Consider the following 24,078-nt stretch of genomic DNA (forward strand, 5'->3'; position numbering starts at 1 on the left):
ATTAATTTTTCATTACATACTCACCAACTTTAATAAATTTTTATTTTGCTCATTTTTAGAAATAATTTTTTAAAAAAATTTTGGGCTTTTAGAGGAAATTGAGTTGTTTAGCTCTTGAGATGAAACACAAGTTTACTAAATTCTATATAAATAAATAGACCTGATCATAGGTTAGGTTGATACAAGGCATCTAAGGTCATTTTTTAGGCTTGGGTTCGGGTTTGGCCTGAAAATAGGCGAAAATTATGTTTAATGTCGGTCTAGATTTAAAATGTTAAACTTGAACTTGATCTGACCCGTTCATATTAAATTATTTTAGATTATTTTTATTATAAAATAAAATTTTAAAAACATAATACATCAAATATACTAAAATATTAAAATAAATGTTTTCCAACATATTGAAAATGCATTATAAAGATAATTTTAAATAAGACTAAAATAGTTACAACTTAACAAGTAAATGTCTCTAAAATAATAATAAAATTAACATTAAAAAAGAGTTAAAAATATCTAAGTAACAATAATAAAATAGTGAATATAATAGCAAAATGACATTTCGACAGCAGCAAAAATTGGCAGCGAAACAACATTAAAAGAATTAGTGATTAAGATTAGGAGGTTGGGTAGTATTTTTGGGTTTTAACCTTTGGGTAATAGATTTAGTTATAATTGAGTTAGTGACTTAATATAATATATGTAACTATATATATAATTAATATAATTATTTTTATAATATAATACATTTAGGTCAGGCTAAAAAAAAAAATCTTACTCAACCTAGTTAAAAAACGATCTTTAATTTTTATTCAAGTTTATTTTTTGGGTTTATATTTTTGTCTAAATTCTTTACTCTTTGAACGAGTCTTTTAACTCTGGGTGGATAACTTAACCTATGATCAGGTCTAAATGTAAGTGGCCAAAAATAATTTCATGTAAAAAATCATTTCTTTCCTATAAAAATTCAAGTACTTAAAACACCATATTTTTTTCTTTTTACTAAAAAATTAAAATTAAATTAAAAAATTAAAAATAAAATAAATTTTCTTGTAAAAGTCAAGTTTTTCAAATAAAACCTCAAGTCTTTCCCTCTTACTAATAAAAACTAAAATTAATTAAAAAAGAAAGAAATTGAAGAAGATAAATTGGTTCTTTTGATAGTTTTTCTTATAATTAAACCTCGTACTTTTTGAACACTTCTTTTTTCTATTTTATGATTCATAATTTTATATTTAGAGTTCATGGTTGTTCCACTCAATGTCTTCTTTAAGGCTTGAACTCACGTTCTCTTCTTAAAAGTGTAATATTTCTTACTGTTACACTCAACACTCGTTGAACTTTAAAAAAATTGAATTTGATATTCTTACTCAAGATCAGGGGCGTAGCCAGGGGGTTAGCATGGGCCCCGCCCCCCCTAAAATGTAAAATTATATTTTAGGCCTTTAGATTTTTTAAAAAATTTTAAATTAGTAAAGGTAAAATTTTACTTTGACCCTCTAAAATTATAAAAATTCGATTTAACCTTGTACAAATTATAAAGATATAAACTATAAAAAATTAAAATTTCATCTGGTCCCTCCTAAAAAAATTTTCTGGCTTCGCCCCTGCTCAAGATATATTTAAATAAAGATATATTATTATAGTTCACCAAAAATCCTTTAAATATATGAAAATCTTGAAAAAAAAATAATATACACTCGTGTTTGATACTCTTATTTAAATTCAGTGAATTTGATATTCTTACCTAAATCCGAATAAAAGAAAACCCATCACCAAAGTCTAACATTTAATCTTCTCAACCAAATAGAATGAAGTATCATATGAAAAACATCATATCTCTTTGGTGTAGAATTCAACTCAAAATGCCTTTTAACTTGAACAACTCTTTTTTGCATTCTTTTATATTGCCTTTCAGGTATCCCCATCAATCTTTTCTTCAACTCCCATATTTCCTCGATCGGAACAGTCACCGAAAACGTTTTCCAATCCAAAACATCGCTAAACGGCGGCACGTAATCTTTCGATATCAAAACCGGGACGCATCCGTTGTACAAAGCCTCCACAACCCTGGGGCTTGCAACTTCGTAGCCACTGGGACAAAGGCAGTATTTACTTTTTCTCATCAAGTCAATGTAAGATAATCCTTTCGGAAGGTACTCGTAAACTTGGATGTCTTGATCTTTTCTTTTCCAATGCTTGAACAATATTGGTCTAATGGGACCATGGTTCCCTCCTGCAAAGAAGGCTAAGATCGAACGCTTCGATGGAGGGTGTCCACCGGTATTGAGCCCTTCGAGTTTATTGCCTCTGATATTGATTTCTGGGATCGATACATCTTTCATCGGATTGAACCTTTCGGAGGTGTTCGCGTTGCATAAAGCACGAATTGAGTTTCTCACTAGCTCCGGAACATAAAAGCTACTATAAGGCCCCTGAAACGTAACTGAAAAAATTATTTAGAAATAGGCTAATTCATTAGAACTTCCATCAACCTAGGGCTAAATGTTAATTCGAATATAACATCAAAAATATTTAAAATATAAGAATAAAAATTTTGAAGTGTATACTTATTGCATGAATAACTTGAATCTGGTATATTAAAACTTAAAAGTAACAACGTTCTTAAGTTTCTCACTTTCATTTCAAGGAATTTAATCCTTTTACTTTTCGGATTTAAAACTACAAATTTAGTTGTTAACATCGTTAAAATTCTTTTGTTAAATTTAAATTCATTACAACATAATTTTTTAAGTTATATGGCTATCAAGTAAGTATTTTTTAATTTTAAAATGTCACACCAATAAATTTAACAAAAAATAACGATATTAACAATTAGACTTGAATTTTGAAATTGAAAAGTTGATGACTAAATTCTTGAAAATAAGCGTACAAATATTAAATTCCAAATTTCTGAAAAGTACAAAACTTAAATAACATGTTTTAACCAAGTTTTAATGATACTATATGTTCTTTTAATTGGTTGATACTTTAAATTGATCTAAAATTTTAAAATGTTCTAATCGAGTTATCAAATTATTATATCAATTAAAAATCCTTCTGTCAACTTGGGGTTTAAATGTCAAATTGATTCAGACATGAATCATATTTAAAAATATATAGATCAAATTTTAAACACGTGTATTTATTGTATGGACAATTTGGGTTTAAGTATTTTAAGCACATCAAAAATCTAAATTGTCTATACAATAAGTACACACGTATCTAAATTAGTTTCATATGTTTTACATATGATCAGTATCATATCCGAGCAAAGCATTTAATACTCAAGCTAACGAAAAGATGTTATAGTTTAAATCGATAGAAAACATTAACCCAAAATCATAAATGACACAAAAGGTAAAGTTACCCAATCATGGCAAGCAAGGATGAAGTGATCGGCGCCAAGGCTCCGGTTCCACTGTGGGTGTTTAGCGGTGATGATGTTGACGTAGTCGGTGACGATCCTCCCAAAGGAACGCAAATCATGAAGGAAATGGCGCATTCTTGTGACACTGTAAGGTAAGAAGAAGGCATGGGCATGGTGGGGATTGTGGGTGCGAAATTTTGTATTGATTTCCATCTTATTGATGAATTGTCCTTCTATGGTGTATATCATCCTGCATGGACCGTCGTGAAATAATGGAACCTCCCCTTCTTTGTACACGTATATCTTAAACTGTTTCTCCATTTCCAGGTAGCTCCTATTTCCAATAAAAAAAAAGACATGGTGATTTTTTACTTTGCTGGCACAACAAGAAGGGTGAATTTAGAAGTTATTTTAGGGAGGGTTGGAATTGAATTACAGATTTTTTTCGTGAAGTAAAAAATGTAATTTTATTTTATATTCACTTATAATTTCATCACTTTTATCATATAATAATTTTTAATTTTATCTTTTATTAAGGAACTAAAAAATAATTTTTCCATTTGAGGAGGGAAGGCAAGGCCGATACCTGCTCCCACTAAATTCACCCTACATAACTAAGAATAACGATGTACTATAATAGTAACCAACCTCATCGGCAATGCCCATTTAGTGCCTGACCTTTGTCTTGCCAATACGATTATCTAAGTGGCACTATAAGATAAGGAGTGACTCATTATATAAATTCAGGAGCACTAGGGATAGCGGGATGGATTCCACAACCTCCCTGCCTTCTCCATTTTTATGGCTTCTTGCCCATATAGGTGAATCAGCCTCGCTCTGATCACCTCCTACCCTTTGTTGACATTTGATATCAACAATATGTAAGAGTTCTCAAAGTTATTATTATTAACATTGAATAAATTTCATATTATGTGAATTGGATTGGTCAAATTAAAGTCTCGTTCAAAATTTAGAAATATTTAAATAAAATATTAATCAATTTTCGGTAATTGAATGGGTCACATTATCAATTTTCGGTTCGATCAAATAAATTATTAAAATTTATAAAAATAAAATATTAATATATGATGCTAGTCCTTGTATAGAATTTGAGATTTAATCTATGTGCTTTAAAAGTTAAAATTTCAATCCTCTTATGTTTTCAATTTAAAATTCCTAGTTCAATCGTTATCATTATTGATAGTTTCTATCAGAATTTGTTAATTTATCATGTTTATTTTTTGTCATTAATCATATGTCGTATCATTTAAGGACAGTTTAATCAAAATTTCAAGTTGACAAATTTTGACAAAAAATTCTTACGATTTTAATAACTAGACTAAGACTTTCAAATAAAAAAAATAGAACTTAATTTTTAACATTTTAAGTAGAATAACTAAATCTCAAATTTCGTCAAAATAAAAAGGACTAATAACATATTTTAACTAAGAAAAAACCGTTTCAACCAATTCAAGTTGTTTTTTAATTCAGTTCAATCTATTCATACTAGTTTATAAATCAACTACTCTAACCCATCTCTTTGAATTGATAACCCGATTAATTTTCAATTCAACTCATCCGATCTGATTTTCCAATCTGATTTTTAGGGAAGTGATTGAAAAGGTTGTAAGATGCCCACTATATAAAGTTAGAAAAGAAAGAGAGAATAATAATAGGATAGCCTAATTATTAAAGTTAGTGATGAAAATATATGAGTACCTGTGAAAGACTTTAGCATTCCAATAAATAGGACCATCTGGGCTATAATCAGGGTCTTTTAATCTACTCCCATTTATAGCTTCTTTAATGGCAGCTCTTGCTCTTTGTAGACCTCTTTCCAACCTATCCAAATCACTCCAATACCACCTTCTTCTTCTATGCTTCAATGGCCGATTATCATTTAACTATGAAAAACAGTTAAATCAAGAACAAAAAAAGCTTGTTTAAAATCAACAAAATCAAACATACCCTTTTTGATAAACCACAACTTGCAGCCAAAAATGAAGAGAGAAAAAAGTATAAAAGAATTGTTTCTTACAGTGTATTGAACATGTAGGAGCTGTTGCTGTTGAGCAACACTTGAAGAAGAAGAAGAAGAAGAAGAAGAAGAAGAAGAAGAAGAAGAAGAAATAGAGTTGTTTTTAATGGGGGTCTCATTTGAAAAACCTTCTTTTATGGTTTTTGAGTAAGGGTTAGTGTAACTGAAACCCCAAAAGGACCTTTTTGAAACTAATGAAAAAGATAGAAAGCTTGTAAGCAAAATCAATGGTATTACCACTGATAATAATACTACTCTCATGGATGATGATGATGATGTTTTAATGGAAGAGCAACAAGTTTTGAACCTTTTCACCATAGCTGAAGCTTTAATGGTTTTTTTAACTTATGGTGATTGACAGTTTCTTTCTAGGAACTTGATCTTTGTGTTGGGATTTTTTTTTTTCTGAGAAAATCAGCTGTTTATGATATTCAGCCAATTACTGGTTCTAGAAAAGGATAAATATATTTATCATTGTGCAGGACAAAGGCTTTTTTACTGTTTTGAATGGTGAAACGGGGACCATTTTGCAAATATTTAAAACAGTATTATTGGTTTGATTATAATTTTTTTATGTTTTTTACAAATGTAATGATTTTCTATTTGGGTTGAAATGTATTGTAAGTTGTTATATTTAAATTTTTAAATAATTTTCTCATTTAATAGTTAATATTGTTAGTATTTTCAGTCACTTTTGACATATTAATTAGGTTATTTTGTATAATAAAATATATGATTGACGAAAAATAAATATAGTAAGTTGACAAATTTGACTACCAATAATGATAATGATTGAACTAGGATCTTTAAATTTAAATTAGAAAAGTAAGAGGATTGAATTTTTAACTTTTAAATTATAAAGACTAAATCTCAAATTTTATAAAGTATAGAGACTAATAGTATATTTTAACCTTCTATTTGATAAGGAAAATCAAAGAGAAAATCAAGTTTGCTGATTCCAGAAAATAAATCTTTATTTTAACTAATTAATCTTATTTTCTTTAAATAAAAATTAATCTAAAATTTTCCCAAATTCAATAAAAATAAAACAGTAAATTATATATCAAACACGAATATATATATATAAAATGATTACAATGAATTATTTATTTATCAATTGGGCATAACATCGTTACCATCACTGACCCTAACATTCAATCTTCTTAGCCAAATGGAGTGAAGGATCATATGGAACACATCGAATCGCTTCGGTGGCGAATGAAACTCGAAATGTCTCCGAACTTGCAACACTCGTCTCTGCATTCGTATGTATTGCCTCGATGATATCTTCATTAGTATTTCCTTCAATCTCGGGATATCCTCGACCGAAACCACCACCGAGAACGACTTCCACCTCAGCACATCACTGAATGGTGGCACGTAGCTTTTCGATATTAGCACCGGGACGCATCCGTTGTAGAGTGCCTCGACGATTCTCGGGCTCGCAACTTCGTAACCACTAGGGCAAAGGCAGTATTTACTACTTCTCATCATTTCGTAGTAATTAATACCTTTCGGAAGGTATTTATGTACTTTGATCTCATCATCCTTACCTTCCCAATGCTCAAGTAGGATGGGTCGTATAGGTCCATGAACCCCTCCTGCAAAGAAAGCCAAGATTGGTCTTCGAGATGCCGATGGCCCGCCGATCAAACCGGTTAATTTGCCAGTTCGAAGGTTCATTTCCGGAATGGACACATCCTTAACCGGGTTGAATTTTTCCGAAGTGTTTGCATTGCAAAGAGCACGGATCGAGTTCTTTCCTAAGTAAGGATTCGAAAAGCTAGCTTCCGGCCCCTGTATTTTTCAAGTCTCGGACTAAATATCTACAATTTCTATAATATCCAAATCTGAATTAAATGAAGTCAACAACTTACCCAATCATGGCAAGCAAGCATGAAATGATCAGCGCCGAGGCTCCGATTCCAATACGGGTATTTCTCCGATACAACATTGACATAGTCGATGACGGTCCGTCTGATGGGACCAAAATCACGCGAGTCGCGCAAATAAACGAATTGGACCATCTTCGCTACACTGAACGGAAGGTAAAAAGCATGAGCTTTTTCGGGATCGTTAGTTCGGAACTTCGTGTTGACATCCATTTGGTAGATGAAGTTTCCTTCCATTGAATATATGCTCTTGCAAGGACCATCATGAAACACCGGGGGCTCCCCTTCTTTATATACAAACACCTTGAATTGTTTCTCCATTTCCATATAACTCCTACAAAAAATTACCAAGAGATTAAATTATATATTTTTATAAGAGTTGATATACAATTTCACCCTTTTTTATGATTTTTAAACATTTTTAAGAGGCCAATTTATAATTTTACCATAGATTAATTTCAATGGCATGGGGGACATAGATAGCAACTTAACAATGTATTAGGCCCCCACTACCTTTACAACTATCAACGAAAATGACTATTCAAATATCGAATTATTCATTTATCTCAGCATATATTCGACTCATTTTACTATTCATTTAATAAATAAATATTTCGAACTTCAACTCGACTCGATCTAATCATGAGTAATGTAGTTTAATTGTGTCTATAGCTAGACCCGAGCCATGTTGAGATCAAGTGGTATCCATGTTACCTATAGGTGCTCTATAAAGTATAAATCTCACCAAAAAAACAAATGTTGACATTTTCTTAATGGGTGAAAGTGTTTTCTTTCAATGAAAACAAAAGAAAAATCTTATCGAGAACAATACCGATCGACCCCTTCCCTCAACAAAGTCTAAGTCTAATGTGGTCCCCATTTAGAGACCCAAAACTCATGTAATCATTCTTATTGGAAGATCCAATTCAATGATGATAACTAATGATATCAAAATCATGACAAGAGGAAATAATTTCATAATGATACTGAATTTTGAAATTTGAAAAGTATAGAGACTAAATTTTAAAGTTGTAAAAAGTACAGGGACCTAAGGCATATTTTAACCCATATTCTTTTCACATTGCTGGACAAAAAATCATCAAATCAAGGTCTATGTCATTCCTTTTTCCACATAGTTCTAATAAGAATAAAACGAAGAATAGTAAAAAAGATGATACGAGAATTCTTTTGTTTTCCTTTTCACCTGTGAAAGGCCTTAGCATCCCAATACATGGGACCTATCGGAACGTACTCGGGATCCAGTAATTGACTCGAGTTTTTAGCGTCTTTGATCGCGGCTCGAGCTCGTTGCAGTCTTGCTTCGAGCTTATCCAATTTGGTTCGGACTCGTCGGTTTCGTTTTAAAGGAAGAGATATCGACTCGTTCAGGGATATCGTAGCGTTCGGGACACCGGTGACGGAAATGTTTAAGTTGTTTAGCTCGTTGGTGGTGATATTTAAGCTATCTTCCTTTGTTTCATCCTATTGGATTCACCAAATGGAGGAGTGTCACAAAAATTAAGTGAAAAAAATAATAAGAACTTTATATTTATGTTATGGTTTAATTCATAATATATAGTATTATAAACTTTTAACCGAAATCATATTAAATATTAAATATAATTAAACTGAATTAAACATTTCAGTTTGAATCAATTTTCAATTTTTATTGAAATATTTTTGCTTAACCTTATCTCGTATTTGTTAAATATTTGAATTAGAACTTACTCATACTAATACTTTTCAAAAATATTATTTTTTATACAATATTAAAGATGAGAGATGAGGTGATAGGATTTGAACCCGTGTCAAACAGGTTTGTCTCATAAGAACTTCAACCATTATTTCATACAAACCAATATTCAAGAAATATTTGTATAGATCTAAATTCAAACTAATCTAATTGACCTAAATTCATATTAAAAAGAATTGTTTTTATTTAAATTTAATTATAAAAAGTTCATGTCAAAAACTCGAATTCGACTACATCTCACAATTTAATTTTATTATTCATATATTATAAAATATTAAAAATTATAATAATATTTAAATAAAAATATTTCTTGAATTTAAATTTAATTGAATCAATCCAAAATATAATAAAATATATATATAAATCTAAATCGAACCGAATTGATAATCCGACCGGTGGCTCGGACAATATAAGTAACTATATATAATTTCTGGAGAATTGGTAATAATAAAAAATACTAATCATTAATGTCTTTAAAACAATAAAATTAATAAAACTAAAAACCGAACATTAACAATAAAACCGACATAAAAGTTCAAAAAAAAAAAAACCAAGAGAAATGTTTGACCAGCGGCTACTTAGGGGTATAATTGTACTTTCTCACATTTTCAATGTCAAATGCCAATCTTAGAAACCAATTAAAGGCTGCCTAATTTGAAGTTGAAGACACTATCTGTCCACGTTTTCAACGTATGAAAATAAAATTTTAAAGGTTAAAATATGTAATAACTTCTTATATGTTTTATAAATTTAAAATTTAATCCTTATATTTTTATTTTCAAAATTTAATTCTTTTATTTTTAAATTTTAAAATTTAAGTTCAATTATCAATGATATTAAATATTTTGAAATAAAAAATTACTCATTTGATAGCAATATAACTAAAAATACATTATACTAAACTTGAATTTAGCAAAAATAAATTTACCAGTGTTAATAGTTAAAACCTAGATTTTGAAATCTGAAAAAATTGAATGGACTAAATTTTTAGAAATAAAATGTATAGAGATTAAATTTCAAATTTAAGAAAATATAAGGACTCATGACATATTTTAATCAATTTAGAAAACCCATTAAAATAAAATAAAAACTAAAAAGAAACTTGATTATTAAGAGTTAATTTTTAACACTAATTATAGCATGATTTACCCAATTGTTTTCTTTATATATATAATTTTTTCAGATTAAATTATTTATTAAATTATATCTTTTTCCAAACATGAAATTCAGACAAAAACAAAAAAAAAATTAAAGGAAAGGGACATGCATTATATCCACATTAAGGAATATAATTCCTGATAAGAATATCGATAAAAAAAATTTTGCATGAAAGAGAAATCACTTACAAATTCGCGAATTTCCATGACTTGAGCTTCAACATCAAGTGACTTATTAGATGACCGATTAAGCGCCGCCTCACCCGACACAGCCACCGCTTCCGCCGCCGTTGATACTTCTTCACTAACTGCACCGAAATTCCCAGTACTGCTATTTCCAGAAGGAGAAACATAAACCCAATAACTTGAATTCCTCGGAACCAAAAGGAAAATGAAGAACGAAACAAGAATCAATGGAACTGTAATCATCAAAAGCTTGATCGCCGTTGATGAAGAACCTGCCGGCGTCGGAAGAAAACAGTTTTTGAACCTATCCCCACTCATTTCTTCCTTTTTTATTTTTTTTTTTGGTATTTACAATCTGTTTGCTACCAAAAAATCATCTTTCAAAGCTCTAAAAGGAGGTGATTTCTTGTTTTGTTCTTTATAAATTTTTGTTTTTGATAAGTAAGAAACAGGTGGAAAGAAAAACCAAGAAAAAGGGTATTAAAAGTATAAACATGAATGACAAGCGTCTTCCAGTTTATGTTCTCTTTATTCGAGTTTCTTCATGCAATTTTGTTTTTAATTTTCCAATTTCACCCTTCTCATCCAATCACCGAGTCTCTCTACTTATTTTGCCTTTCACGCGCTCTTTTTTTTTTTTTTTGATTTATTTAGTTAGTAATAAAGTGAATTTACTTTTTATTCAATGATTTCATAATGGGATCAGTAGTCATAACTCACAAATTCGATTAATAAATTATTTAAAAATTATGAAAATAAAAAAATCGATTCAATCATTCTTTATCGATTCTCAAGTTAATTGAATAAATACTTTTATCCAAATTGATACCTTGACCAATTCGATCTAGTTTAAACAACTTTATATTTTTCTTTCCAAGATTTTGATGTTACTTTTTCATCTATAAAATCAGAAGTTGAAATTTTCCTTAAAAATTACACTTATTTATATGAGATTGGAATAAAACAACATTTAGCCTTTGAATTTAGTATTTTTTTGTTCGTATTAGTTCGAATTTGACAATTTTTTCAATTTTAGTTCCTATGATTATATGATTATATGATTATAGGCTATTAAAATAATGAAATTATATTTTTACCATCGTAAAAATTATAATTTAATTTTGTCCCTTAAAAGAAATTTCTAATTTTGCCCTAAGAACCAAAATTGAAAATTGTTATCAAATTCGAACTAATTTGGATACAAATAAAATGTCGTTGACTAAATTCAAAAGGTATTATCAAATTTAAGTACTAAACGTTGTTTTATGCCTATTAACTTTTCATTTTTCAATAAAATTTTTTATTTAATTTTCAATAATTACAAAATTTATTCAATTTTTGTACAATTTTTAGAAATATACTATAAAAATTAAATAATTAAGGCTTCTATTAATTAAAAAATTACATTTTATTCGTTATTTTTATAAATTTTTTGGTAATTTTTTTATAATTTTATTGAACGTAAATAAAAGGTAAAGCATTAATAACACTTCCTATATTAAATATTACATTAATTAATGTGATTAGGCAGAAACTGTTCACATAACATAAAGTAAGGGACTTATATTAAATTAGGTCATACGTAGGTTTCCTATTTTTCGTATATTTTTATCTGGTTAAATTCTATTATCAGTCCCTGTACTATGTACAAATTGTTAATTTGGTCCTTTTTAGTCTTTATACTTTTTGAATTTTAAAATTTTAGTCCTAACTCAATGGTAGTTATTAAATTCATTAAGATATGTCATGATATTTTCAAACTTTGATGCGGCAAACATGTTATCGTATACGTAATGCCATGTCAGCTTGCTATTTTCATATATTACTAAAAAAGATAGTTAATAAATTTAATGAATATCATTAGTAAAATTTTGAAATTCAAAAAATATAGCTACTAATAATGATCCAATTAGAGAACATGTACTAAATCTACAACTTTATGCAATACAAGATTAATAGTAAAACTTAACCAATCAGATTTAACTACACTTTTTCTTATAGGGGCTAATAAAAAATTGATTAAAAGCATAGGTATTAAATCCACAATTTAAGCAAAGTAAAGGGCCAATAGAAAATTTTGACCTTTTCTTATTTTTACTACTGAAAGCCTGAAACAGCACGTGGGTCGACTTTCACCTTCATTATTACTTTCTTAAACGGATTTTACTTTTACAGACATCTCACAGCCATACATCTTTAAATTTTGAGGGAAAAAATTCTACTTTAGTAAATTGATTTCCTTAAAAAAAAAAATTAGAGTAATTTAATCTCGTTTATTTTAAAATAAACAATTAAGTATAATTAATTACGATAATAATATTATCTATTAATTATACATAATTTATATTAGTATAATAATAAATTTAACTCTTAATATTTATATATTTTATATAAATATTGATAAAATGTATAACTGTTGTAAGCTAAATTATTAAATCATAATTAAATTAACAAAATGTGTCAACTTTGAGTATTAAATATATTATATCAACAAAAATGTTATAATTGACAAAAAAATTGACATTATAACTAATTATCTTTAACTGCTCACTCTCAAAATTGAGAAATTTTAAATTGCTATAATTTTTAAAGGGACTAATTTGCATAATATAAAATTAAAAGGACCGTAAATGTTGTTTTACCTATACTTTTCATAATTAATAAAACATATTTTTATTTTTACAGACATTGATCTCACGGCACAGATCATTAAATTTCACATAGGAAGGCTATAATTGTCCTTTTATTGTTATTTTTTGTTGGTTAGTTCCACTGTCGAGAAAAACATGCAAGGGGTAGTTTGGTCTTTCAGACATGATTTTAATTTTGCATTATTTATTTATTCGTTTATTTATTTTTACAGTGGGCACCTCTAGTTTATATTCAGAGTATAGAAGAGAAAGCCAAATCTGAAGCATTGAACTTCAAGCATCAGCACCCTAAATTTGTGCACTATTATTGCCTTTCTTACATCATACCCCTCACATGCAATTTCTTTTATTTTCCAAAAAGTCCACATGCAATTTTCAACAACAGAGGAAGTACCTGACCAACCTTTTCCGGGACAAAGTCAGAAAATTATTTTAGTAGAGATCAAAGATAAATCATAAAATTTTAAAACGTTAAAGTGTAAGTTTATCATTATACTAATTTATAATTTTTAAAATTTTAAAGGGACTACAAGTTAATTTTACCATTGGGAGGAAGCCATCGCCTACCCCCTTCTTCTCTATGCCCCTACCACATCTCATCTAAGATAACCCAAGGCACATCATAATGCCATTCTATTTAAGTTTATGACACAGAACCACTTCCCTTCACCTACCAATAGCAACTCAACACATGGCACCTCAAGAGAAAGAACTTTATTTACTACTACGCTTTCTTTACTCCGCCTTATTTTAAAATAAGTTAAACGGTGCATCTCCACCACTTATCATTGTGTCAAACGATATATTTGTTTATTTTATATTTTAAAATTATTACCAAACTTTGAAAATTTCTATTAATTTTTATATTTTCATTCGAAATTTTGAAATTTTTTATTAATTTTCGAATCTTATGATTATTTGTATATTTTTTTCAATTTTAAAAATTAAATTTCAACTAACCTTGGCTGGATACATGTGTATTAATGAAAGATATTAATGTTAAAGTTTACATGAACAAAATATTATGTCATATCGTGTTTCTTAAATTAATTCTACAAGTGAAGCCCTTTGAAGAAAGTAGCGTAGAACAAGGACATGATTAGACAATGTTGGATGTGGAAGTCAATTTGATAGATAAATGTATGATCACACTATAAATCTAAAACAATAAAACTACAGTGGTGGTTGTTATGTTAAGAGTTAAATTATATTTTATTTCATTTACTTAAAAAATGAGTAAATTATTCTTTATACGTTAGATCAAAGAGTAAATCAATGTTTCTAGTAAAAAATTTCATTCGTTTTAGCATGAGGTACATATGATACGACACATGTCACTAGAGGTGCTCATGGGTCGGGTCAGGCCAGGTTTAGGTTAGGTCTAAGCATGACATTAGCATACTTTATGCTTACCCAAGCTCAGCCCGACCTAAAATTTTACTTAAATCCGCCTACATTTGCAAAAAACTAACCCAAGCTCATTTTAAGCCCACCCATATTATTTTTAATTTTTTAAATATTTATATTATATTATTTTAATATTTAATAATTTTTTTATTTATTGAAACTTTTTATATAGTCATCTTAACATTATTTTAATGTTTACATTAGAGTAGTATTATATATTTAGTATAAGTTTATTTTTTTTAATGTATTCTGAATTACATAATATATAAAAATAACATAATATAAAGTATTATAAACTTAAAATGGGTTGGGCTCAGGCCTTGAATGTTCAAACCCAAGCTCGATCCATATTTTAAACAGGCCTAATTTTTTTGTCCAAACTCATTTTTCGGGCCTAATATTTTTGTCCAAACCCTCCCAAATTTCGAGTCTGGGTGGGTAGCCTAGCCTATGAACAGGTCTACATGTCACTATTTGGTTATTTCGTCAGCCATGCCAGTTTTCAACAATAAAAATGGATGAAATTTTTAACAGGAATGACTGTACAAGCCAATTTTGGGCCCTAAACCAAACAACCCAATTACCTCTTTACAACAGACCCAGCAAGCTAAACCCAACAAATCTCTTAGCCCATAACCCAACTTAACCCAAGGACTAAAAACCCAACTAACCTACCCAAGACCCAGCAGAAACCCAAACCCTTACAAACCCAAAACCCAATACACAGAAACCCAATAACCCCACTAACCTAAACCCATAACACCATTAAACCCGAATGGCCCATGAACCTAACCCTAGCCCCCACTTGCCCACTTGCGCGAACCCCACTCACCCACCACGCCCCATGCCGTCGGCCGTGACGAACCCCACTAGCACGCCTGACCCTCGCCATCGCGCCCATACCTGCAAAAACAATAGAAGCAAAGCAGAAGCATAGAATAGCAAAATGATAATAAAGTATGTAAGAAATATAGGCTATAAATAGCCATCAGAACAACAATGTAAGCTCGGATTTTGGCATTTTGAAAACACAAGAAAAGAGAATCATTTCCCATCCAGAGCAATAATAATAACATCATCAGTGTTTAGATACAAAAATAACAGCGAAGCAAGTAGATAAAAGACCGAAGAATCAGAAACTAACAAAGCCTAAAGGTTTTTTTTTATTTGCATTTTCATTTCGTTTTTAAGCTCATTTTTATCATTCTTACATATTAAAAATATAACACAATATTAAAATAAACAGCAAAAAAAAAACTAACCTTTTGATTTTAAACCCACAGGTATGCGGTGGCATTGCCAGCAACCGGCTGAAGCTCGTGGCCGTCCGTGACCGGACCCTGGCGGAGTCCCACCGGAGCTCCCTCTCCCTCTCCCCTTTCTTTTCTCTCCCTCTTCTCTCTGTTTTTTTTCCTTTCCCTTTCTCAAATGATTTTTTACAAAATTTTTGGCTTTTATAGGGGACCAAAACGCACCGTTTTGGTCCCCCTTTATAAACGAAACGACGTCGTTTTGGGCCTTGGTCGGTCGACCCGACCCGCACCAAGCGAGATCGCGTGCTTTTAAGTGAGGGCTAATTGCGCTTTCACCCTCCGCTTTCTCCTGATTTTGCAATCAGGTTTTTAATATTTTAATTTGGCCCCAGAATTTTGCCCGTTCATCAATCTAGTCTCTCTGTGCTGCGTTGCATTTTGGGTAATAGAGAATATTGCGCTTTTGGTCCCCATTGTTTTCACGCGTGTTCGTTTTGGTCCTTTATTTCTTTATTTCTTTTTAAATTACCCAAATTACATTCTTAAATGATTTAGTCCTTTTTCGTTTATTTTCATTTTTTACATATTATTAATATTATTACTAGTATTTTTATTAATATATTAATTATTTTCAAAGTATTATTACTACTAATGATTATTATTTCTAGTTTTAGCATCATTATTAATATTAATATATGTATATTATATATGTATATATTCGTACATTTATATATAGTACTATTTTAATTACTTTATTTTAATATTACTATTATATTATATTAGTTTTTATACTTCATTATATTTCTAATGTTATTATTATTAGTTGTTATTTATTTCTAATATGTATATATCATGTAAATGTTGTAATATTATATGCATTTTTGACATACGTGATGTATATAAGTTCTTAATATTATATTTTATATATATTATTATATATATTTAAATATCATTAGTCATATTCTTCTTTTATACTATTATATATATATATATATCTAATATTATAAGGTATGTTTCTAATACTATTATTTATATATATATTTATGTATGTGTGTATGTATTGGTGTAATGTACAAAATAGTTTTATTATCATTTCTAAGGAACGTCGTATTGTATCGTTCTATATATGTTATGTATATATCTTTAATATTACTAGTTATATATATATTTCTTATACATTTCCACATACATATTTTCTTTTATATACTATGTATATATTATATTTTATTATATATTAGTACACATATTTTATTATACGTATGTATATATACTTTTATATTAATATTATTTTCGTATATCATATTATTCATTATTATACTTATTATTTTCACTATTGCCACTTATTATATTATTTCAATATTATGTACTATTTGGTGTACATACATCCTTTATTATGATTATTAGAGTATAAATACATGTTTTTTCCTAATACATATCGTATCGTTCATCTGTACTATGTATATACATATACATATTTAACATTACTACACATTGTATTTATTCATGATTTGTCTTTATTTCTTTCATAAATGTCATTGTTATTGTTATTCAATGTTCTAGTATCCCATGTTAATATTTTTATTCATAATGTCATTATTCATATCATTTATTTATTTTTTTAAAATTCTTACTTTTGGAATCTTTTTCTAATTAATTTAAATACATAAGGCAACATGTCGGTTTAGCACAAAGTCGCTGATTTCATCGCTATGTTGGATGAACATCAATCGACTCGTGTTAAAACGGTATGTCCTTCTCTTAACAATCAAAAATTTCAAACTTCTCGTCTTTTTTATCGGATCGTGGCTAAATTTTAATATTGAACTCGTATTTTTGAGAATCAAGACAACTCGTGTTTATGAGATACCAATCTTTGGGCGTCGCGAGGGTGCTAATACCTTCCTCGCGCGTAATTGACTCCCGAACCCTAATTTTTCTCTGGACTTTAAAGTAAACCTAAACTCAGTCTTTTATTTATTTTAATTGGAGATCTAATAGGTGTCCGATCACACCTAGGAAAAAAAGGATCGGTGGCGACTCCCTGTTTATTTTAAAAATCAAAATTTAAGATTTCAAGTTTTCAATAGATCGCCACAATTAGCGACCCGAAACCAAAATTTTACGTCGCTACAATGACCACTCTGCTCTTTAATCTAATGTACAGAGGCTAATTTGCCCATTTATCAAGTAGAGAGACAAAATGCAATCTAACACCTACTATAAGAAATTCCATGATATTTTTTCCAATCTTAAACACAGATGAATTAATATAAAATCGAGTAAGTAAAACAAACAGAATCCTTACAACAATGCTAAGATAATCCAAAACGGTACATATACAATTTACCAAATTAAAATATAATGATTAAATTAATAACCATGACATGAGTAATAACATAATTTAATCCATAAATAAGATAATTTTTCTATTTTTCATCATAGGTAGTTTTGAATGGTACATCTCACCTTCTTATTTCGTGAAACATTAAATTTTTTTGCAAAGAAATAGCATAGTATTGAATTAGGTAGTATCACAAGTAGTGGATTTATTTCCATTTATAGTCCCTTTGATATTTGTTGTTTTCAAACTGATCCGGAAGTACATTTATAGAAGAAATAGCAAATCACATGATAATGTCAACAGCAATACAACACTCTTTCTAGTAAGTACATCACATGCTTATTATCAGCATGGTTTATGAATGTTTGAATATATACCAATAGTTGTGCTTCTAATTTTAGAATTTAAATTTATATTTTAAAAATAATGTAAATTACAAAATAATTATTAAATTATTCAAAAATTTTATCTAAATAATTGAGTTGTCCAGTTTTAAGGACGATTAATGTGGTCACTAAATTATTGTTTAATTAGCATATATAATATAATATACATTAAACATGTAACTTCCCCGTGACTTTTACAGTCATGACTAAAAAGACTCGAATTTCATTGTGTGTAAACGTTATGTGTGGGTTCTTTTCAATTTATTTGATATTATTTATTATTTGTACTATATTTATACCTATAGATTATATATATAATTAATTACAAACCAAACATGAAACTTTTGGCAATTACTTTCTAAAATTAAAATACAACTAATTAACTTTAACATAAATATCAATTTAATTTAGATAAAGACTTCACATGAGATTTTAAAATAGAATTCTAATTAACTTGTTTAACTGAATGTTTTGACTATTAATATACATCATTTTTAAATAAAAATTATTTAAGGTTAAAATCTGTTCTTAGTCCTTGTACTTTTTATACATTTGAAATTTAGTGCCTTTACTTTTATTTTCAAGAACGTAGTCTTTCTATTATTCAGATTTTAAAATTCAGGTTGAATTATTAACACTGTTAGAACTAGGCTAAATAGGCAATATATGCCCGATTTTTTTAATTGATCAAATAGGTCATTTATTTTCTAAGATTCAAGGAAATAAGTTGATTTTAGAGACAGTGTGTGAAAGATTGTCCAGCTGAGTGAGCTTTCTGAAAATTCCAAAGAAAACGCGTCCAGCTGGGCACGCTTTCTCTGACATGTCAACAAAAAGCTCGTCCAGCTGAAAGAGCTTTCTTGCCAACTGTGTAGAAACCTCGCCCAATTGAACGAACTTTCTTGCCAATTATGCAGAAAGTGCGTCCAGCTAGACACACTTTCACACACTCTCTCCAAAATCAACTTATTTTCCTAAATTTTGAAAAAAAAGACCTATTTGGCCAATTAAAAAAAATCGACATATATTGCCTATTTAGCCTTAGGATCCTACTGTTATATTTGTTAATGTGACATTTTGAATAAAAAAATATACACTTAGCAACCATCTAACAAAAAAAAAAATACATTAAATTGAACAAATTTTTTTTAGCTATGTCAACAATTAAACTTACATTTTTAAATTAGAAAAACAGAGAGATTAAATTTTAAATGCGTAAAAAGTAGAGGGACCAAAAGAATATTTTAACTAATATTAAATAGTAATCTTTTTATTTTTTTGAAAAATAAGAGCTTAATCAACTCTTAATTATTGAAGAGAGAGAACAAAGTGAGTGTGTATGAAGCAAGCGTGGCATGGTTGCCACGTGTGATTGAAGCCAAATAAAGAACAAAAGACAACACCTTCTCTCGTCGGTCCACACACTTCGTTTTCTCCGAATCTCTAATTATTTTGGTTAAATTATTTTATTGATGGAGTCTTTATATTATTTTATTTTAAGATTAAATTAAATTGAATTTTTATGTAACTTAAATAATAGTTTAGAAGATGATAACGTGGAAAATAAGAAAAAATTAAAATTCAACATTTTCAAAACACGAAAAGAAAAGAAGGATTAAAGTATAATTTTATTATTTTATTAATTTAAAATTATATAAAATTTAAAAGTATAAAAATTAAAATTTTCATTTTAGGGGCGGAGTCTCTGCTAGCTCTTTCCCTCCGTCTTTGTTTCTAAAGTGATTCTCGATTAACAAATAATACTAATTCGATAAAAAATTTAAAATAAATACAAATAAGAGCTAAATTAGTGGATTTTTTTTGTTCAATGTCATTCTAAAATAGGAAATGCTAACATTTTTTAACTCCAACCTTATTGTCATTTACAATTTTACTTGTTTGCTTTAAAATTAAATCATAAGGATTAAATTGTTCACTTTAGGGGATTAATCTACTTTAAAATTTATATTCAGGGACTGCTAGATGATTTGACCTTTTTCATTTTGTCGGTAATTTCTCAATCTACTAAGCACGAGCAAGGCTGATCACCAAAACAAAAACACATCAACAAGCATATTTATGATATTTGAATAATTTGAATCGGTTGGACTATCAATTTTTAGCCCGATCAGTTTAATTTATCAGTTTATCTAATACAATTGAATAAATTATTAAAAAATTATAAATATTAAAATAAAAATAAAAATAAATAATTAGCAAGATAATCAGTCTAACCTTTTAGTCCAGATCGATACCTCTAAAGGTTCCCAATTCTATTAGTTCAGTATGGCTGTGAAACCAGTGGCAAAAACTAATAGGGTAAAGTACACTAGTAACCACTCAACTATTGTGAAGTTTCTTTTTTTTTGCCATACAATTATGAAGAATTACAAAATGATCACTCAACTATTTAATTTCGTCTTTTTTATCATTATCCGTTAAATGGCTAACGAAAAGATGACATAACAGCTTTTAGAATTAGCATAATGACAACTTTAACTTTCAACATTTACACATTGTGTAAGGGTTTAAATTTTTTAAAATTAAAACTGAATTGATACAATGTATAATTGTTGAGAATTAAAGTTACTATTATGCCAATTTTAAAAGATTCAAACTAATTAGTGGCTAGTGACCAAAAAAAAGAAGAATTTTTGAATATTTAGTGATCATTTTATAACTTTTTATTATTGAGTGACTGAAAAAAAAATTTACTAATAGTTGGGTGACTATAGGTGTAATTTACCCGAACTAATAATGTCACTATGTATATTTCCATTGGAATCAATATATAGCAAAGATAAAATAATCACCAATAATCTTTACAACAACACTGCCCATTTCTAAAGCAATGAAAACCAGAAGCATCCCTCACCAAAATCTCTCTCTTAGTAATAATGGATACATATTTCATGAATGTATGGCAATCTCCACACATATGGATGTTCTTCACTATCCTTATGGGTTCCCTATGTTTGGTCATTAAGATCCCATATGTTGCTGCTAGTTTTGCGCTATGATACAGCAAGAATTCCTTCTTTTGATGCTCCTCGACCTCGTGAAGGACGAAGCTTGTGTCCGGAACATACCCAGCTTTTTGGCATTCCATCACGAGTATTTCTAACCCTCGATAGATGTCTTTCGTTAGGGGATGTGATTTGTCCCTTGTGTAGAATGGGTGAATGTTGTTTTGATGAATGATCCAACTTCGAGCTGGGTTTTTCCGGAAACCCTTTTCTCTCATGTCTTCCCTGACTGTTTCGGAGCAATGCCATCTCCCTGATGCGGAGTATAGATTTGATACGAGTATGTATGTTGATGGATCTTGTGGCTTCATTGCTAGTATGTGCTTTGCTACTCTTTTCCCAATCGTTGTGTTCAAGCGAATTCTACAACTGTTGAGCAATGCACGCCAAACGGATGCTTTAGGCTCCACAGTCATATTCTCAATCGTTTCTTCGGCTTCTTCGAGAAGACCCCATTGTCCTAAAACACTAACAAAGGAAGCATGATGCTCTGAAGTAGGCTCAATGTCGTAATCAGTTCTCATGGAGAGAAATAGTTTACGACAATCATCAACTAAATCCAAGTTAGTGTGTCGATAAGCCGAAAGAACTAAAAACAGAGTAATCGTATCTGGCCGTATCCCTGCTTCCTCCATTGTGGACCAAACAGCCAACGCCTCATCACCCTGCCTATGAAGAATATGACCAGCAATCAAAGCATTCCACGAAATTACGTCACGAATAGGCATAATATCGAAAACTTTGATTGCATCATTCATGTTTCCACATTTGGCATACATGCTAATTATGGAATTTAACACTCCCAAATCGGTCACAAACCCGGTTTTAAGAGCATAGCAGTGAATTTGTTCTCCCATCTTTTCAAACCCTAAAGTTCCACATGCACCGAGTATGGAAGTTAAAGTTACTTCATCCAAATCCATTGTTCCTTCTAGTCGGCATCTTAGGAAAAACAAAACTGCCTCATCAGGTTGTCCATTTCGAGCATACCCACATAACATCGATGTACAAACAACAGAGTTATCGTGTTCAACTGGCCATATCCGGAACATTTTCTCAGCATCCGCCATCCTTCCACACCTAATGCACATATCTAACAATGCTGCTTCGACACAAACATTTGATCCAAAACCAAACTTGAGACAAAAGCCTTGAATTTGTTCACTAGCTTTCACATCCATGACCAACGCACATGCGTTAATAACGCTACTCAAACTGAAATCTGTTAACTCTAAACCTTCCTCCACCATTTCAATAAACAACTTTACTGCCTTCAAACCTTCACCATTTTTGCAAAATCCCGCCATAAGAGCATTATAAGAAATGCAATTCTTCTCCGGCATCTCATTGAAAACTTTCATAGCCAAATCCACTAACCCGAATTCCATATAGGCAGTAATCATTTGAGTCCAAGTAATAACATCCCTAATCGGCATGCTCTCAAACAAAACCGCAACATCTCGTACTCTACCACATTGAGTATAAAGTCCGATAAGCACATTATTCACACTCAAATTACCCTCTAATCCAGTTCTAATAGCGTGAGCATGAACTTCTTTGCCTTTCATAAAAGCATTACTTCCTTCACAGGCACTCAGAATAGAGGAAATAGTGAAAAAATCAGCTCTAAAACAACCAATTCCTTGCATAACACGGAAAAGTTCAAATGCTTTTTCATACATCCCTTCCTTCACTAAACATGAAATCACGGTATTCCATGATGCAACATCTCTTTGAGGCATTTCATCGAACACATTAAAAATGAGCCTCAAATTCCCAGTAAATTTCCAGTAAAACCCCATTAAAGCATTGGCTACAAAAGTACTATCCAAAAAACCCATTTTAACAACCAAACCATGAATTTGAAATCCCAATTCTGACTCCAAAACCCTAATACAAGCACTTAAAATTGCAACGAAAGTGAACTCATTAGGCTCAATACCTTCAGTCCTCATCTTCATAAAAAGTTCTATCGCTTTGCTTCCTTGATTCGATTTCGCAAAACCCGAAATCAACGAAGAGTAAGTTACTACATTAGGGCAAGAAAGAGAGGCAAAAACGTTGAGAGAATGGTTAAAAAGACCCAATTTCAGGTAAGCTAAAACAAGAGAATTCCCTAAATGGGTGTCTTCTTGAAGCTTGAGAGAACAAGCATGAACAGCTTTTGCCAATTCAGCGTCGGAGTACTGAACTGAAAGGTTAAGCAAAGTGAGTAAGGAATTAACGTCATTACAAATGTGGGGTTTGTAGTAGAGTGTGTGACAAGAGACTGCGGTGGTGGAAGCGAGGAGGAAGGGGCGGTGGTGGTGGGATTTGGGTTTCGGTTTGGGGAAGGAGAGATAAGAGGAGCACGGTGGATATGGCGGTGGTTTAGTAGGGAAGAGGTGGCGGTGGTGGGGGAGTGGCAGTGGGTGGTTTTGGGGATGGATAATGGTGGACATGGATTCAGACAAAAATTAGAGGCGTCAAACATACCTTTCTACTATAGTTTCTTTTAACTCTTGTTTATATCGTTTTGTTGCTCGTTAATCATTTAACTTCGCGTAGACTATAGACAAGCTCAGTTATATTTTATTCATTCAACTTTAAAATATTTAAAAAATTATAAAATACTCATTCAA

General features: G+C 30.0%; 3 protein-coding genes across 3 annotated transcripts; all 3 read right to left on the bottom strand.

Annotated features, from left to right (window-relative positions):
* Nucleotides 1–1,634: 1,634 nt before the first annotated feature.
* On the bottom strand, nt 1,635–5,865 carry LOC108467196 (probable glycosyltransferase At5g03795). Its single transcript, XM_053025192.1, has 4 exons — nt 5,406–5,865; nt 5,087–5,271; nt 3,368–3,701; nt 1,635–2,432 (listed from the first exon to the last, which is right to left on the bottom strand). The coding sequence occupies exons 1-4, from the start codon at nt 5,721–5,723 to the stop codon at nt 1,770–1,772; spliced, it is 1,500 nt and encodes a 499-aa protein (XP_052881152.1). The 5' UTR covers nt 5,724–5,865; the 3' UTR covers nt 1,635–1,769.
* A 653-nt stretch (nt 5,866–6,518) lies between these two features.
* LOC108464311 (probable glycosyltransferase At5g03795) lies at nt 6,519–11,001 on the bottom strand. The gene is made up of 4 exons (XM_017764545.2): nt 10,397–11,001; nt 8,502–8,779; nt 7,283–7,631; nt 6,519–7,202 (listed from the first exon to the last, which is right to left on the bottom strand). The coding sequence occupies exons 1-4, from the start codon at nt 10,709–10,711 to the stop codon at nt 6,519–6,521; spliced, it is 1,626 nt and encodes a 541-aa protein (XP_017620034.1). The 5' UTR covers nt 10,712–11,001.
* A 10,171-nt stretch (nt 11,002–21,172) lies between these two features.
* On the bottom strand, nt 21,173–24,001 carry LOC108462429 (pentatricopeptide repeat-containing protein At5g03800). Its single transcript, XM_017762378.2, has one exon. The coding sequence runs from the start codon at nt 23,896–23,898 to the stop codon at nt 21,241–21,243; it is 2,658 nt and encodes an 885-aa protein (XP_017617867.1). The 5' UTR covers nt 23,899–24,001; the 3' UTR covers nt 21,173–21,240.
* Nucleotides 24,002–24,078: the final 77 nt, after the last annotated feature.

The sequence above is a fragment of the Gossypium arboreum genome, chromosome 2 (assembly GCF_025698485.1).
Source record: "Gossypium arboreum isolate Shixiya-1 chromosome 2, ASM2569848v2, whole genome shotgun sequence".
Classification (NCBI taxonomy): Eukaryota; Viridiplantae; Streptophyta; class Magnoliopsida; order Malvales; family Malvaceae; genus Gossypium; species Gossypium arboreum.

Coding starts and splice junctions, on each gene's coding strand:
- LOC108467196 (XM_053025192.1), bottom strand. CDS start 5,723: ATGGTGAAAAGGTTCAAAACTTGTTGCTCTTCCATTAAAACATCATCA. Junction 5,272..5,405: donor TCCTACATGTTCAATACACT/GTAAGAAACAAT, acceptor TGTTTTTCATAG/TTAAATGATAATCGGCCATT. Junction 2,433..3,367: donor TCCTTGCTTGCCATGATTGG/GTAACTTTACCT, acceptor GTTACGTTTCAG/GGGCCTTATAGTAGCTTTTA.
- LOC108464311 (XM_017764545.2), bottom strand. CDS start 10,711: ATGAGTGGGGATAGGTTCAAAAACTGTTTTCTTCCGACGCCGGCAGGT. Junction 8,780..10,396: donor TCATGGAAATTCGCGAATTT/GTAAGTGATTTC, acceptor TGAATCCAATAG/GATGAAACAAAGGAAGATAG. Junction 7,203..7,282: donor TGCTTGCTTGCCATGATTGG/GTAAGTTGTTGA, acceptor TGAAAAATACAG/GGGCCGGAAGCTAGCTTTTC.
- LOC108462429 (XM_017762378.2), bottom strand. CDS start 23,898: ATGTCCACCATTATCCATCCCCAAAACCACCCACTGCCACTCCCCCAC.